The following is a 15275-nucleotide window of genomic DNA, read 5'->3' on the forward strand; positions in this document are numbered from 1 at the left end:
AGTCTGCTCTGATCGGTCAGCATTTCGGGGTCTATGCGCTCTCTTTATCTCTGCACCATCATTGCAGCCGGGGAATGATTGTCACAGCACTGTAGCAGGACTTTCTACCTATATATAGTATATTTGTGACATCACAACTGTAGAGAAGTCCTGACGGCTCTTGTAAAGACAGTGTTTGAATAATGTGTGCATTTCTCGATGGATTGAGCGTTTTGATTCTTTCACAGTATTTATATCGCACATTGACCCGCTTTATAATGAAAAAAGACATGTAAATCTCCCTTTTTACAATATGGGACTTCTAAATGGACATATATTAGACATATTTATCGATAGGTGACATAGAGACATGAGGAGCAGACTTCACTGACTCAGCGTTTATTCCCAACATTCTACATTTAGGTGCAGAGTTAATGCACACACAGATACGTGTTTAAAAAAACCCAGTGAAAGGCCCGCAGTTTAGAAACGGTCTCATACAGTGGAGCACTTTCACCTCAGTTGAGCCTCCACACACAGGCTGCCTCTGTAGCTCGGAGAGTGCTCGGCTCCAAATAGTTCAAAAAAGCCTCCAGCACAAGTTCTCCTTGTCCGCCTACCAACCCGGGAGTCCAGAACTGCAACCTTTTTTCGCGTATAAAAGGCTCTTCTTGCATTGCTAATGTTGATGAGTAACAATATTCTGTGTGAGTTTACATAGAGACATTCTGTACAGAGTAATAATTGATGATAACTGTTGATTTTGTGATGTATATCAATAGTTTACCAGCAGTAAACAAAGCAGAAACAACATGACATAAGGATAGAGCTCGCTGAAATGGTGTTGTGTAGCTGCTGGTATTTGTTATATTAGATATTTCTGTACAGATTATGATTTATGCACGAGACAATGGAGTGTATTAACTTCTCACAGTCCATTTGCGCTCGTTTTTCAATGTCTCCCACATTGCACAATAACCTGATCAACTTATCATCGTCATCAGCTGCTGTCAGAGCTTTTTCCAATATAGCAACAACTAATTTAGCTCTGTGCAGTCAGCATAGTGAAGGGAAAGGCTAGAAGCGCCTGTTGCTCCACAGCATTGGAAAAAAAAACATTCTTGCCAACACACAACAAGCTGAACTCTCGTCTCCAACTTGTGTTTATCATCTTCTTTGGTCTGAAGCTTCATCAAAGTTTCAGACAAGGCTGACCTTCAATAGAAAGGTACAAATTCCTGCTCTCCTGCCTGATCTAATGCAGCCTTTCTAGAAATGTTCCACCTCCTTTGAGCAGGCCTCAGTCCTCTCCTGCACAGAGGCACGCTGCCGTCACTGTGAGACAAAAGACAGCAGCTGTCACATGAAGGGCAAAAATCCCTCATGTCCAAACAATTCCCCGACTCGCGGTCGTGTCGCACACACACTTCTCATACTGTGTTGGTGTGTGGTAGCTCTGTTGAGTCTGCTGTTAAGGTTGTGTGTGTGCCGCTGGTGTCCATCATGCTGAGCTTCTCCGTCCCGTTCCTCGGTTCTTCCCTTCGTCTTCCTCTTCGCCAACACAGTCTCCACCTACGACTGACAGACAACATGTTATAATATTTATTTGCAGCAGTAATGGATAAAAGTTGTGTTTTAGTAAAAGTTAACCTAGTAAATTAAACACTGCTGCCCTGCAAAGCCTAAGTGCAGTAACTACGCAAAAAATTAAGGTAAAAAAATGTCTTTGAAGTTTGTTTATTGTCCAGACAAATTAATATTTGACAAACTGATGATGGATTATGGTTTACTAGTTTGCCATTTAATAATTTTTATCCAAATAAATCTTAACATCCAAGCTTTCAGGCCCAAAATTGTGCAGAAGTCCTGTTATTAGTGATTTTGTAGTTACTGCACTTTGTCGGAGAGACTTGCTGAGAGTTAGATGAGAAATCTGTGAACTAAATATGACGCTAGAGTCAGCAGCCGGTTAGCTTAGCTTAGCATAAAGACTAAAAAAGGAATTACATTTTTGATTCTGGTTAAAAAACTATTTACAACTGAAGTTGCAGCCGTGCTGAATTGTGCCTCTGACTGTCCGATTCTAGCCCAAAGCTCAAGGGTAACCTATGCTAGTATTAGAAAAAAACAAAAGAGAGTCACATGTCTTTATGTTTAGTAACATGAAAATATGTTTATTGAAAATGTTGACGTTGATAATAACGCATTATGCTGTATTTTGCACGTACAAACCCAATGGAGACTTATCTATAAACAAAAATACACACAGACAGTACTGTGTGTATGATTTATTGAGTCACATATAAGACAGACTGTTGGTGCTGGGAATAACCATGTTGGTTTGTGATATCGGGGTTGGTGAGGTTCTTCTGACTTTACTAGTTAGAAAATCTGACTTTGTAGGGCATCCAGTTGAAACTTGAAACTTCCCAGTTCAACTGGATCGCACCATTTCTGCTAAATGAACCGTCTCCTGGCTCAAGTGTGGCACCAGTCTTCTCTTTTAACTCTCAGCAAGACAGGGAATAAGCATATTTCCCTAAACGTCTATTTCTTTAAGTGCATTTAATACTTGATTAATCATATTTTTTCTGTTGCACTATCACAAAAGCTTACTGTGAACACATGCAGATGAATACGATGACGACAATGAGGAAAACGAGCCCTGCGATCACGCAGGCGATTATGATTTGTCTTTTCTCTCCTATCCGCCAGTCAAGGTCCAGGTACTCACACCTGGAGCCAATGTAACCACGCTGACACCTGAGACAAAGAAAAAGAGAGACTTTCTTTTTGTTTTAAACAGACAATAAAACAATGCTGCTGCCTCTTAGTAGCTACACCTTTCTCAGCCACTATTATCTATCTTTTTGAAGAAGACGTCTCTCACCTGCAAGACGGCGTCTTCTGTTCTTTAATGTAACGGCACTCCCCGTGGATGCAGTAGTATGTGAGTTCCTCGGGACATTTTGAGAAGTGGCCACCCCACTGCCCTGTATCTGTTGTGTCTCCTTGAGAAATGAAAGGACAACATTTAAAATTAGTTTCAGGAGGACTGTGTCAGATAATTCATCATCAGTATATGAACAATGGAAGTTTTCTCCTATGATATATATTGTGTTCAGGGGAATAGTTAGTGATATTTTGGAGAACAACGGAAACGGCTAGCTTGGCTCTGTTTGGATGTAACAAAATCTAACGCTAATTCAAACGTTACAGCCCAGCTCTTTTCTCCTGTTTCCAGTCTTTTTGTTCGGCTAAGCTAACCGTCCCCTGGCTGTAGCCGTATTTACCACATCGCTATGTTAAATATATAACCAGCAGCAGGTGAGCTCATCACCACTCAACTCCCTCCTTAACTGACAACCAAACAAATGAGAAATGCCAGTTAGCTAGCTTACACGCGTTAGCATAGACATTTTTCATTCTTTTGCAGGCCGGCTATTTCCCGCGTAAAGCTAAGGTTAGCTAACCAGCAGCTGTCTTTATTTTAATTTTGAGTGCACAGACATTAGGGTGGCATTAATTTCCTCATCTAACTCTCTTCAATGTCGAACTATTTCTGTAACTGTGTCACGTTCTGTCAGCTTGCTTCTTTGACTTACAACGTCACCTTCTGGCATGGACTGATGGTATTAATAGACTGTTTGCAATATGATCCATAGAGGAGTCTCGATGAATCATTGCCAGGAAAAGCCTAGTGTCATCCAGGTCTCATTAACCACGTGTCTCAATTATTCATATTCCTACATGAAACACATGCTAAGGTTGGATAAAGTTTAAATTCCCATTCTCCATATCTGTCTCCTCCCCCTCTTCTCTCTCTCCCTAACACAGCTGCTAGTGGGCCATAATGTTGAACTTCTGACCCCCAGCTACAAATGGGTCCAGTGCATCTTATACTAGAGGCTGCCGCTATCTTTACAGCCTATTATCGTTGAAAATGAGCTTGTAAAAGAATACTGCTGTTCAGGTGACATCAGTGAGAGCTCTTCATTTGTTTGCTGAAACGAGATCCGGTCTGCTGTCACAAGTTTTGAAAAGGTAAATATCCAGTTACAAAGTTCAAATGTTTAGTTTGGAAAATTTGTTTTGACGAGAGTTGAAAAGATTGATGCCACTAATGTCTGCTCGTTAAACACAGAGCTATTCTTGGTTAGTTCAGTTTAGCTTAATGGCGGAAACAACTAGTCCATCAGAACCTATACAATAAGTAACAACATGTTATGTTTCATTTGTTTTATCTGTTTAAAAAGTCTAAAGATTCTAAATTTTGGTTTTGGGGGTTGAGTGGTTTGTTAGCTTAGTTTATTTAGGGAAACATTTAGCCTGAGAGGAATAAAAACTTCTACTAACACATAAGCTAAATAATTACAATGTTAGGCCTATGTCTGATTTGAATCTGTACAAAAACCACACTACTGTAAAAATGACACGTTGTGGCTTTAGAGGCAGTTGAGTGGATTTACCTGTTTACCGTCTTTCTAGTGATTGTAGGTTCACATTTAGTGTAACATTACAGACAGGAGAGTGGTATCATTTTCTCATCTAACTCTCAGGCAATAAAACCAGAGAAGCATGACTCGAAATGTTGAACTATTCCTTTTTTTAAAAAGTGAGTTTTGATAAAGGGGCAAATCAAGTGTCATAGTGAAAAGATATTGTTGTTTTCCTTTGATGCAATTACAAGTAGGCTACATATTGATGTCATTACAACAAATACTCAGCAGAGTTGGTAGATCCTGTGCACTGCAGTGAATATATAAGGACATAAAGTGGCTAACATCCATACTTCTCAGCTCTCGGGACAGCCTGAAATTCATAGATATCTATGCTGAAACATGTCTCCTCCACAGTCAACTGCCTCATTTTTCTCACTGTTAAAGTGTTTGCATGTGCAGGTTCATTTGCATGTTTACACCCACATCTGTGCTCATTCTTCCATTAAAACCTCCACCTTAAAACTTCAAAGCAACCATTTATGACACGAGGCCCTGCCCCCCTCGCCGCCCGTCCAAATCTACCTGTGCAATTGTCTCTGTTGCCATGGTGATGACAGTGGGACACAGTTCGATTGGCAGCCTCTTCTGTGGCATTCCATTCTGCCAGGGAGTATTTGCATAAGGCCAGTGCTGCAGCCAGAAACACAAACAAAAAGCCGATCACACACACGCACACACTCACAACAAACAAATATATGCACGTGCACAACTGTGCAAACATTTTAACCAATCTTTTACCACTCCATTCCACAGAAAATGTAGGGTCTACATAAGAGATGGCAGGTAAAACACACACATGAGCACAATTAGAGTTATTAAAGAATAGCTGCTGAGTCATGATGCCAGCCAGCCTTTTAGGGTAGGAGATTTCTCTTGTTTACGCCCACCTCTCTCTCACACACGCACTTTTACGGCTTTAAACAAAAAACTAAATAAACTTCCCTGGTCACTCTTAGAGCACACACAACGCTTACCACATATGGTGTAAACCTATACATATAAGAGGATAGTGAAATGGCATATTAAAATCCACGTTAGGGAAGCCTGTTTTGACAATGACCACTAATCACAGAGGATATATGGCTGGTATATTCGTGCAATCATTAACCAACACTGAAGTCTACTGTACAAATATAGCTCAGCAGTAAGAGCACTGTCTTCAAACCTGCATTAGGTTGAAGGCACATGTAGGATGAAAAGGTGTGCCAACAGCCAAAACAATGCCAACTCATGTACATCCCTAAAGAATAACATCACCATGTTGAAAAATAATAATTATATGTAAACATCATGTGCTGTCTGAGATAATTTTAAAACCAGTCTTCTGTTTACAATAAGTAGGAGAGGTGAACAGGTTAAAACAACAGTAGCTCTTACCTGTCACTATGCCTACGTAGAGTCTGTACACCTGGGCCATCTCCTGACTTGATTAAAAGCGATCATCCGATACATTAAAGCTCAGTATCACTGACACACTGAGATGAAACTGGACCCTTTCTCAGAGGTCGATGACCTTTGAAAAAGGTGTGGACAAGCTGTGGAAGTTCCCCAGTCGCGTGTCGTATTGTGGTCTGTCATTGATGCCAGTTCGGTTCATAGTCATCCAGGAGAGCTTGAGGCTATGACCAAAGTAAACACACACACAGCCCTCTCTGGACCATGACTGGACTGCACTACAGTGTGTGTGAGAATAGAAAAAAAGGGGTGGCACTGAAACCCAACTCTGCTCTCTGCTCCCCGCCCACACCTTTAAAGGAGAATACGACTCCATTCAAGCTATGCAGGTTATTTCCTCCTCAGAGAACAAGCGGCACCTTTATTCCTGGCTTTCTTTTTCTTACGAATGAAGCAACAGGTGGTAAAGCTCATTGACAAACAGCAGCCATTATAGCCGAGCACTTTAGGGTCCTTTTATGTTTTCCATTGCGTTGTCTTTTGGAGGAAGAAGCAAATATATGACCAGAGTTTTGCAGGTTCAATGGCCCAAAATCAGACACTGCAACATACTGCGACAGCATCTGGAGTTCTTGTTGGTCTAGACTGCAGGGTATGAATCTGGAAGAACATTTAAATGTGACAGTGCAAATGGCTACTAACTAATACTTTACTACTTTAGTTGAGTTTCTCAATTTTATACCACACTACATTTCGGAAGGTAGGAATTGTACTTTCTACTCCAATGCATTTATCTTAAAGCTATAGTTGAAAATGACGTTACAGACTGTACAAACAAAACATTTTATTAACAGATTTAACAATGTAAAAACACTGATACAGTAAAATGCATCAGTCTTATAATAGTATAACACTCACATGGGCCTTTTTTCTAAAACTTCGAGTACATTTTGCTGATAGTACTTACTTACTTTTACCTCAGTAACATTTTCAATGCAGGACTTGTAAATGGATATCCCTACATTGTTATAATCGTGTCTCAAACTGATCCAGTAAAGGGCCGCTGTGGCTGCAGGTTTTCATTCCAACCAAGCAAAAACACACCTGACTCACCTTACTCAATTACCTGAATCGCCTTCACACAGTTGATTTGTTGGATCAGGTGTGTTCTTGCTCGGCTGGAATAAAAACCTGCAGCCACAGCGGCCCTTTACTGGATCAGTTAGAGACACCAAAACACTGTGCTGGGTTGGGTTACAATATTTCTCTTCTCTATAAGTGACCAGCAGATGGCACAATTTGACACTTTTCTTTGATATTTTTTCCTGTCCTGTGAGTCCTAAAATTGTACTGTTTATGTCATTTCACTTTTGATTATGATCCTATCTGTGTAAAACACGCTTCGTAACATGCGCTAAAACGAAACATGATAGGTAAGTTATGATTAAACCACCTCCAACCCACAGCTAAAATCCTAAACCCCTGAACCACCACCATAGTCTGACTGCACCCAACAGTGATGTCAGGGTGTACTGACACACTCAGGAGTAAACTTTCACATTACAACACTTTTAGCTGCTGTTGCCATGTATTAGTTCTTATGAGGTAGGCAGGAAGTTGATTGGAATGATATGTGGATAATGTTGTAATTAAAGTTTTTCAAAAGCTCATAATGTGATTTATTTTGAAATTATTATTTGTTTATTATAGTGGTGCCTGCCCCATCTCATATTAGTTTTGTGAATTATGGGACAAGATATATTACTATTATACTTTCAACTTTTGTGTGTGTGTGTGTGTGTGTGTGTGTGTGTGTGTGTGTGTGTGTGTGTGTGTGTGTGTGATCATGGCAAAACATGGTCCTTGAGACACCTTGCCAGGTGTTTATATCCGTCTGTCCGTCTGTTTGTAGCCAGATTTGGTCCCTGCACAGCGTCCAAACTTGCAAACCTTTTCATTTGTGTAGTTGAGATCAATATGAAGGACAAGGTCGAAGATGGATGTGGTCAGAAGAAGTAGAGGGGTAGGAAGTGGGGAAGGGGACTTGCATTTTGGCAGTTATCTGGAGTTAAAAATATACAAAATTGATGTTCTCAAGTGAATCAGCTTCTCATTGCTTTTGTTTCTGTGTAAAAGTTTTTTGTTGTTTTTTTTGTTTTTTTACATATAGATAATGTTGATTTTCTGCAGCCCATTCTGTTCCTGCTCTATGTATATTTTCACAAAGGTTGTTAGGGAAGGAGGTGTGCAAATGTATTGAGACTCGCCCGAAAACAGTGTACTGAGAGGAAAAGGAAGCATAGAGCCGTCTCATGACTGGCTAGACGTTTTTTAGGCTGATGTAGACGGTTTCTGGGGCGACTATCTTTAAATATATATGTTCCATTTAATGCAAAATATATAGTATATAGATAATATAAATAAATAAAATAAACAGAGACTGACTTAATTGACTAAACACCCTGAAATAAAACATGATTCTTAATATCTTATTCCCACACTCTGGTGATTCATGCTTTATTTCTTATCTAACGAAGCCCTGAGCCTGGGAATAAAGTCCAAAATCTTTTAAGGCTGAAATGCTGTGTGTAGTGTGACTCTCTGTTGACTTTCTTTTGCAGTTTTGAACAGGAAGACCCAGTTTCCTTTCTCTGGCTGTGCTCCTAACTTAGACTGAACATCAGGAAGCCCTGACGGCGAGAGATTCCAAGGCGTAATTTAGAGTCCGGCTATAAACATCCGCTCTGTTTAATCCTTAGATGACCACTATTAGATTCTTCCACTGTCCAAAAGAAAAGAGAGATCACACATCTTAGCTTCCACAAGTGATTTATTTTATTTAAAAACATAAATCATGTACGGCTGTATAGCAATGTAATATAACAGAATAAAATATTTGGAAAAATAAAAAAAGCATCTAAATAAAATGGCTGCAAACTAAATTACTTTCTTCTGAGTGAGATGCCACAGTTGTGTCCACTTCTTCCTCCTCTGCAAAAAAGTGTAAATCTATTTATTCCACATTTGAAATGAGGCTTCATTAATAATGAGCGTTACTTGCAAATAAAGACTGTAAACTTTGTGGACGCTGACCTTCACACTACAGCACACGAGCGTGGTTCTCTGAAGGGGTTGCTGCCGGTGGGGACGCCGACCAGCAGGGCGTCTTTGCCTGCGTTCTGCAGACAGTACTGCTGGAGCTCTGCAGCCGCCTGGGACACCTGAGAACACAAACACAGACATATTTACATGGTCCCATTTCCTCCTTTATTGATCAATTATAAGCCATTAATAAGAAGTTTAATGCTCATGCAGCATCAAACAATTTGTATTTGAATCTATTTAATTAATCAAGGGCACCCCTGGGCTGTTTGATCACTTAGTTATTAATAATTCACTAAGAAGATCCTTTGTTAATGACTTAGTAACTCATTTGTAAGCAGACTTGGTAGCGTATTAGAAAGAGAGAAACAAAAGACTCTTTAAAAGAATTACTAATAAGAAAGGGTCTTCCTAATGAACTAACAAACTAAAAAAGACAATGCACGTCTGACGCTTAAGAAGGATTTTCCACAACCTGGCAACCTAAAAGTTATTGTTATAAATGGTTTGTAATTAGTTCATTATTCATTAACCACTAATTAATTCAAAACAAGACAGAAACAATAACTTAAAATCACATAACCATACACAGGACGTAAGTAAAAACGAGAGACGGTCATAGGAAAAAGACAGGGGATATTAACTTGATACAAAAGAAATAATAATATTATTTTTCGGTGAGATTTGTTAAATGTCTTGTGAATTATTTTTATTGTAGCCTATTCTAAAAAAAATCGTATGTCACATTATAAAGTATCATACAAGTGAATTCATGCTGTTACAAGACAAGAAATGAATAGACTTTTTGTATTAAATAAAAGCAACATAATCAACTGTAGGATGTTGAAACTAATACAGTAATCTAGTGCGTAACAAATCCAAAAAAAGTTAATGAATGCACCTTAAACTCTCACGTTGTTTAAATGAATCTTTGTGATCTATAATACAATGATCTTTTCCCGTCTCTACCTTGATTCTCTCCACGCTGGCCTCGAGCTTCAGTTGTTCTACCAGCCGTCTCATGTTGGATAAATTGGAATTAGAGGTCATGGTGGTGCAAATTGTGAGAAAAATTCCCTGTTTTAGAAAAAAAAAAGTCCCCTTCAGTCTTTCAACACAGGAGCTTTCTGCACTAATGGGCGGCAAAATGCTGGAGGAGAAACGAGTGGCGGGGTTTCTTTCCAAATGACCTCAGTCCACTTCACTAAAGAAAGAAGGAGAGAGGTAAAAACACGGCCCTCCAAATGAAGGATTGCTTTAGACTGAATGTGAAATAGAAGCTGGATTCAGATTTATTACAGTATCTTATACAAAGATAAAGGTTTTGGCATTTTATTAGTGTAGCTACTTTCTTTAGCATTGCTGCTTTTTGTTCATTTCTTTGATTTTTGTGATGCAAAAAGTGAATTTTTCCACCGGTGAAGAAAAACACAGCTTCATTTTTACTTAATTCAGAATTTAAACCGCACCACAGAAAGAGAGAGTTTGGAAGAGGTGGGGGAGACAAGATGAAAGAGTGGGAGGAAGAAGAAGACAAGTGAGTAAAAACAGGACAAGAGTGAGGAGATGGAAGGAAGAGGAAGTGAAGAAAGGAGCCACAAAAGGAAGCGGAACAAGAGGAAAAGAGCACAAGAGGGTAAATAATGAAGACAGATGATTGACGAGAGGAGAGGACAAGAACTTCTGATACTACCTGTCAGATTAAAAGGGAAACACTGTTCGAAGGGGGAACTCAGTTAGACACAACACCGGTCCGCGCGGATGAAGGTACCCAGGGCAGCTGGGTCCGCCTGAGGCTGGAGGACTGGGATTTCACCGCCCACTTCCATGGAGCTAATGCCGACAGTAGTGTTTAAGTTTGACTGAGTCTCACTTCTCACTTCTGATTCTCTCATTTCTCACTTTGAACCAGAAACCTCAGAAATGTGAAGTTTCAAGGCGATGATACCAACAAATCACAGCACAGTAGGGCGGGACGACACAGAACCTTTTTTTATTGAAAAGATTCAATATTAACATTACTTTTCTTACATATTCAAGCTTCAAATCTCAATAAGAAAACAAATAAATGAATATTTAAATACATGAATGAATGAATAGATAAATGCATAAATAAATACATAAAAAAAAGTATTTAAAAAAAACAACTAAATGATTTACATTTATTCTACAGTTTTGTTCCCCTAGATGTATTTACTTCTGTATTTCTGTGTCCATTTGTTAATGAAGATGGAGGTCCAATTTATTTATTTATACATCTATTTATCATGCATTAATTTATTTTAGCATTTAATTATTTATTTATGCATTATTTATATATTTATGCATTGGTTTATTCATTCATTAATTCATTTCAGCATTTAATTATTTATTTATGTATTTATTGATTCATTTATTTCAGCATTTAATTATTTACTTATGCATTTATTAATTAATGTTTTTATTTATTTGTGCTTTTATTTTTATTTATTTATTTCAGTATTTAATTATTTACTTATGCATTTATTAATTAATGTTTTTATTTATTTGTGCTTTTATTTTTATTTATTTATTTCAGTATTTAATTCATTATTTATGATTGTGTTTATTTATTTGTTTATTTATTCACAAATTAATTATTTATTTATTTATGCATTTATTTATTTATTGAGACTTAATTCATGTTAATTCCTTTATACACAATCACACTAAGTACATCTTCCTTTACACGGCTCTGCGCATGCGCCTGCCTGAGCTGCCGGAAAGTGCTGTGAGACGTCGTGCTGCAGTCCAGCTGGAAATTACTGTTGTTCGAGAAGCGTTTGAATGCATCTTTCCTCCCCCTGGTGATCGGTACCCACGTGTCTAATGAACTACAACACCACCTGCATGTGTGTCCTCATTGGTCCGCAGGTGATTAACTGGATTGTCTGTAAGAAGCTTTTGCAATCGGGTAAACAATACAGGAAAGTTTGTGCCGAGACGAGGAAGTATGACCTAAAAAAAACCCCGACACTTGGAGCTGTCAACCCTGCGGGACTCTTCCCTTTAAAGTGAGACTTGTGCAGACATGGTGGAGGTATTCACCGGGCGGACACTGCTGAATAAAGACGGGGACTTAGTCGACCCCGAAGAGGCGCTCAGGAACAAAGTGGTGGGGATCTACTTTTCTGCAGGATGGTGTCCGCCTTGTCGAGACTTCACACCGATCCTGTGCGATTTCTACACGGATCTGGTGGAGGAGAGCGAACCTCCGGCTCAGTTTGAAATAGTTTTCGTCTCCTCTGACAAGTCGACCGATGACATGGTTGAATATTACCATGACATGCACGGAGACTGGCTGGCTCTGCCCTGGACGGATGATTACAAGCAGTAAGTTTTTCAAATCTGGGGAAAAGTCAATGCAAGTTTGGATATTTAATTTATAGGGAGTGGAGTTTATTGCCCTTTGCTCTTTCATGCACATTTAAAAAGTAATGCAATACGTTAAACATACTTAAATGTGCTTTATTTGTTATTTATTGGGAGTTAACACTGTTGTCTATACAGCTCCTTAATCTGTGCAAGACCTACTTTTGGTGTAAAATGCTTATAAGGGTCACACACTCAGGGATTAGGGTTAGGCTCAGTGCAGCACACACAGCTTTAACATTGATCTCTTTATTTCATTTCATTTGATATTGTTTGTCTCTGAATGTCCACTGATGTTATATTGTCTTTTTTTCATGCTTTTCCTCTTTATATACAAATGTTTAGTGGTGGAGGAAGTGCTCAGATCATTTATTTAAATAAAGAAATAGTAGAAAAATCACAATAAAAGTGCAGCTAAAAGACTCAAATGTGCTCCTAATGAAGGTAAGGTTGGCCTGTCAATGACATGTCTGCTCATACATAACTGGATACTTATCATCTTCTTCTTATTATTATTTTTTGTGCAATAACTTAATCCACCACTTAAGTGCAATAATTTGATCTTGCTTCTTATTTCTGTCATATACAGTATTTTATCTTATACGCTTTCTCTACACTTAACATATCTGATTTAATTTTCCATGAATTTCATTTGACCTGTATTCATATCTCTACTTTACATATATTTAACTAAGAGTGTATTGCTTACTGTTTATTGTTTTACTTTATATAGTCATTTAGCTAAGAGTGTAATGTTTATCTTATACTGTATTTTCTTTATACCTCCCTTATGTTTTTGTAAGCTGCTGGAAACTCCCTTTCCTTGCTGGAGTCCTCCCAAAGGGATCAATAAAGAGAAGCCTAAGTCTAATGTTATTGTTTATTATACTGTATATATTATATATTAGATTACTGATGTTTGATGGTGTAAACAGTGATTAAGTAAGTATACCGTTATATATCAATAACAATGCTCGGGCTGACAGCTGTTAAAGTAGAAGTACAAAAGGTGCATAAAATGGAAATATGAAAGCAAAGTAGTAAAGCTGCAACAAATAGTGGATTAATCAAGTTAGAATATTAATTATCCTCCCTTATGTTCAACCTTTCAAACAAAAATGCCAAATAAAATTAAGAGATTATCGGGGATTTATCACTAATGAAAGTCATCGTTAGTTGCAGCCCTACATGGTAAAGATTTGTCACGATGATTATGTGTTTTATTGGTTAAATATGAACCTGTAGATATTTTAAAAATCACATTAAAGGGACAAAGTAAAGTAAAAGTATCTCAGATTTGTATTTATGTTCTGTGCCTGAGTGAATAATTAAGTTCCACCGCTGTCGAGCATTAAATGTTTCCTTCACAACGTAGAAGAAGTCAGTGTTCTTGTAATAAAAGCCTTTCCTTGTCTCTCTTCTGCTTCTCAGTGAGTTGAAGCAGCGCTACAAGATCACGGCGGTCCCCAAACTGGTGATCGTGAAGGAGAACGGCGACGTGATCACAGACAAGGGCAGGAAGCAGATCAGAGACCGAGGCCTGGCGTGCTTCAGGACCTGGCTGGACGCTGCAGAGATCTTCCAGAATTTTAAGGGTTAGGAAACGACTTAAGCAAAACATTTATACGATCACGTTAGGTCAGTGGTTCCCGACCAGGAAATGAAGCATCAGAAGATGATTCAGAACAGATTTAGTTCATCTTACTCAAAATTATGTTCATTTATTCAGATTTTTCATCAAATACCGGACATATTTGACTTCTTACCCACTAGAAAATCCTTCAAATTGAACCATCTGAAAAGGAAAAATCAAAGTTTTGGTTGAATTGCTCACAAGTCATGCTTTAATGAGGGGTGGGTTTACACAAAGATATGGACAGAAATGTTGGGAAACACTGCTTTAAACATCCTATGCATTCAAGACTCAGGCGTGTCAATGAAGGTTCATATGTGAAAAATGCTCTGCTTTAAGGAAATTTGTGCGTTAAGTATGAATAACACGAGCCAACTACTGTCGTGTTTGACTTTATTTAAATATACATGCATCGATGTTCCTTAAGAGGCACTAAACATGCAGTTAAAACTTGCTTTTATTACGTAGATATCTTTACGCTTTTGTATGTTTAAGCTTTGACTTGTAGTTTTACGTTGAGCTGCCTGTATATTTTTGTATTTTCATTTTATATAAGCTTCTAATACGATTAATAAATAATATATATATATTATGAGCTTTACTGTCTTATGTTTTATCTCACATTTCTGTCAGGTCTCTGTACAGGTTTTATGAACAAACAAGACGACTCCCTGTTGCCTCGTTAGGGCGCAGAAAGCCCACAGGACATTGTTTCCAACATGTAGGCACATTCACATCCTTAGTCCTAATTACCTCCCCCCCCCCTGTGCATGCATGCTGACACTGCTGTTATCACTTTGTATATAAAACATCAGACAGGCTTGATGACATTGTGATGAGTCTTCAAAGAACCCCGCGTCGCACCAGGTAACGCCCGGAGGCTTCATTCAGGAGTAAATCTGGCTGGAGATGGTGCTTCTCCTCGGGTCGGTTCAGGTGTAATTACGCCTCCTCTTCATCACAGGTCTCTGAGGACTTGATCTCACATCTCACAGTCTTCTCCCTGAACACAATGATGCAGCAGCTCAAAGTGAAGGACAGAGATGCAAAATGAAGCCTCACAATGGAGAAAGACATCTTACAACCGACTGAGCTTTGTTGCTCTACTTTGAAACCCTCTGAAGAGCGTTTGTGGAAGTTGCAGTTTCATAGTTTACCATGTGGGGGCGCTGTTGGGTCATATATGAAAATAGGGTGTTGGAATTTTCTCAGTTTTACCTACATTTAGATAGATACATAACTTTATTTATCCCCGAGGGGAAATTAGGTCATCG

The 15275-nt window shown here is 38.6% G+C and overlaps 3 protein-coding genes across 3 annotated transcripts; 1 reads left to right on the plus strand and 2 right to left on the minus strand.

Annotated features, from left to right (window-relative positions):
- Positions 1-424: 424 nt before the first annotated feature.
- btc (betacellulin, epidermal growth factor family member) lies at positions 425-6109 on the minus strand. Its single transcript, XM_083930084.1, has 5 exons — positions 5859-6109; positions 5004-5111; positions 2870-2990; positions 2596-2742; positions 425-1557 (listed from the first exon to the last, which is right to left on the minus strand). The coding sequence occupies exons 1-5, from the start codon at positions 5896-5898 to the stop codon at positions 1410-1412; spliced, it is 564 nt and encodes a 187-aa protein (XP_083786210.1). The 5' UTR covers positions 5899-6109; the 3' UTR covers positions 425-1409.
- A 2623-nt stretch (positions 6110-8732) lies between these two features.
- Positions 8733-10079, minus strand: gng10 (guanine nucleotide binding protein (G protein), gamma 10). The gene is made up of 3 exons (XM_083929503.1): positions 9948-10079; positions 8970-9097; positions 8733-8867 (listed from the first exon to the last, which is right to left on the minus strand). The coding sequence occupies exons 1-2, from the start codon at positions 10026-10028 to the stop codon at positions 8972-8974; spliced, it is 207 nt and encodes a 68-aa protein (XP_083785629.1). The 5' UTR covers positions 10029-10079; the 3' UTR covers positions 8733-8867; positions 8970-8971.
- A 1871-nt stretch (positions 10080-11950) lies between these two features.
- On the plus strand, positions 11951-14451 carry nxnl2 (nucleoredoxin like 2). The gene is made up of 2 exons (XM_083930484.1): positions 11951-12329; positions 13800-14451. The coding sequence occupies exons 1-2, from the start codon at positions 12028-12030 to the stop codon at positions 13966-13968; spliced, it is 471 nt and encodes a 156-aa protein (XP_083786610.1). The 5' UTR covers positions 11951-12027; the 3' UTR covers positions 13969-14451.
- The last annotated feature ends 824 nt before the right edge of the window (positions 14452-15275 follow it).

The sequence above is a fragment of the Echiichthys vipera genome, assembly GCF_963691815.1.
Source record: "Echiichthys vipera genome assembly, chromosome: 16".
Lineage (NCBI taxonomy): Eukaryota > Metazoa > Chordata > Actinopteri > Perciformes > Trachinidae > Echiichthys > Echiichthys vipera.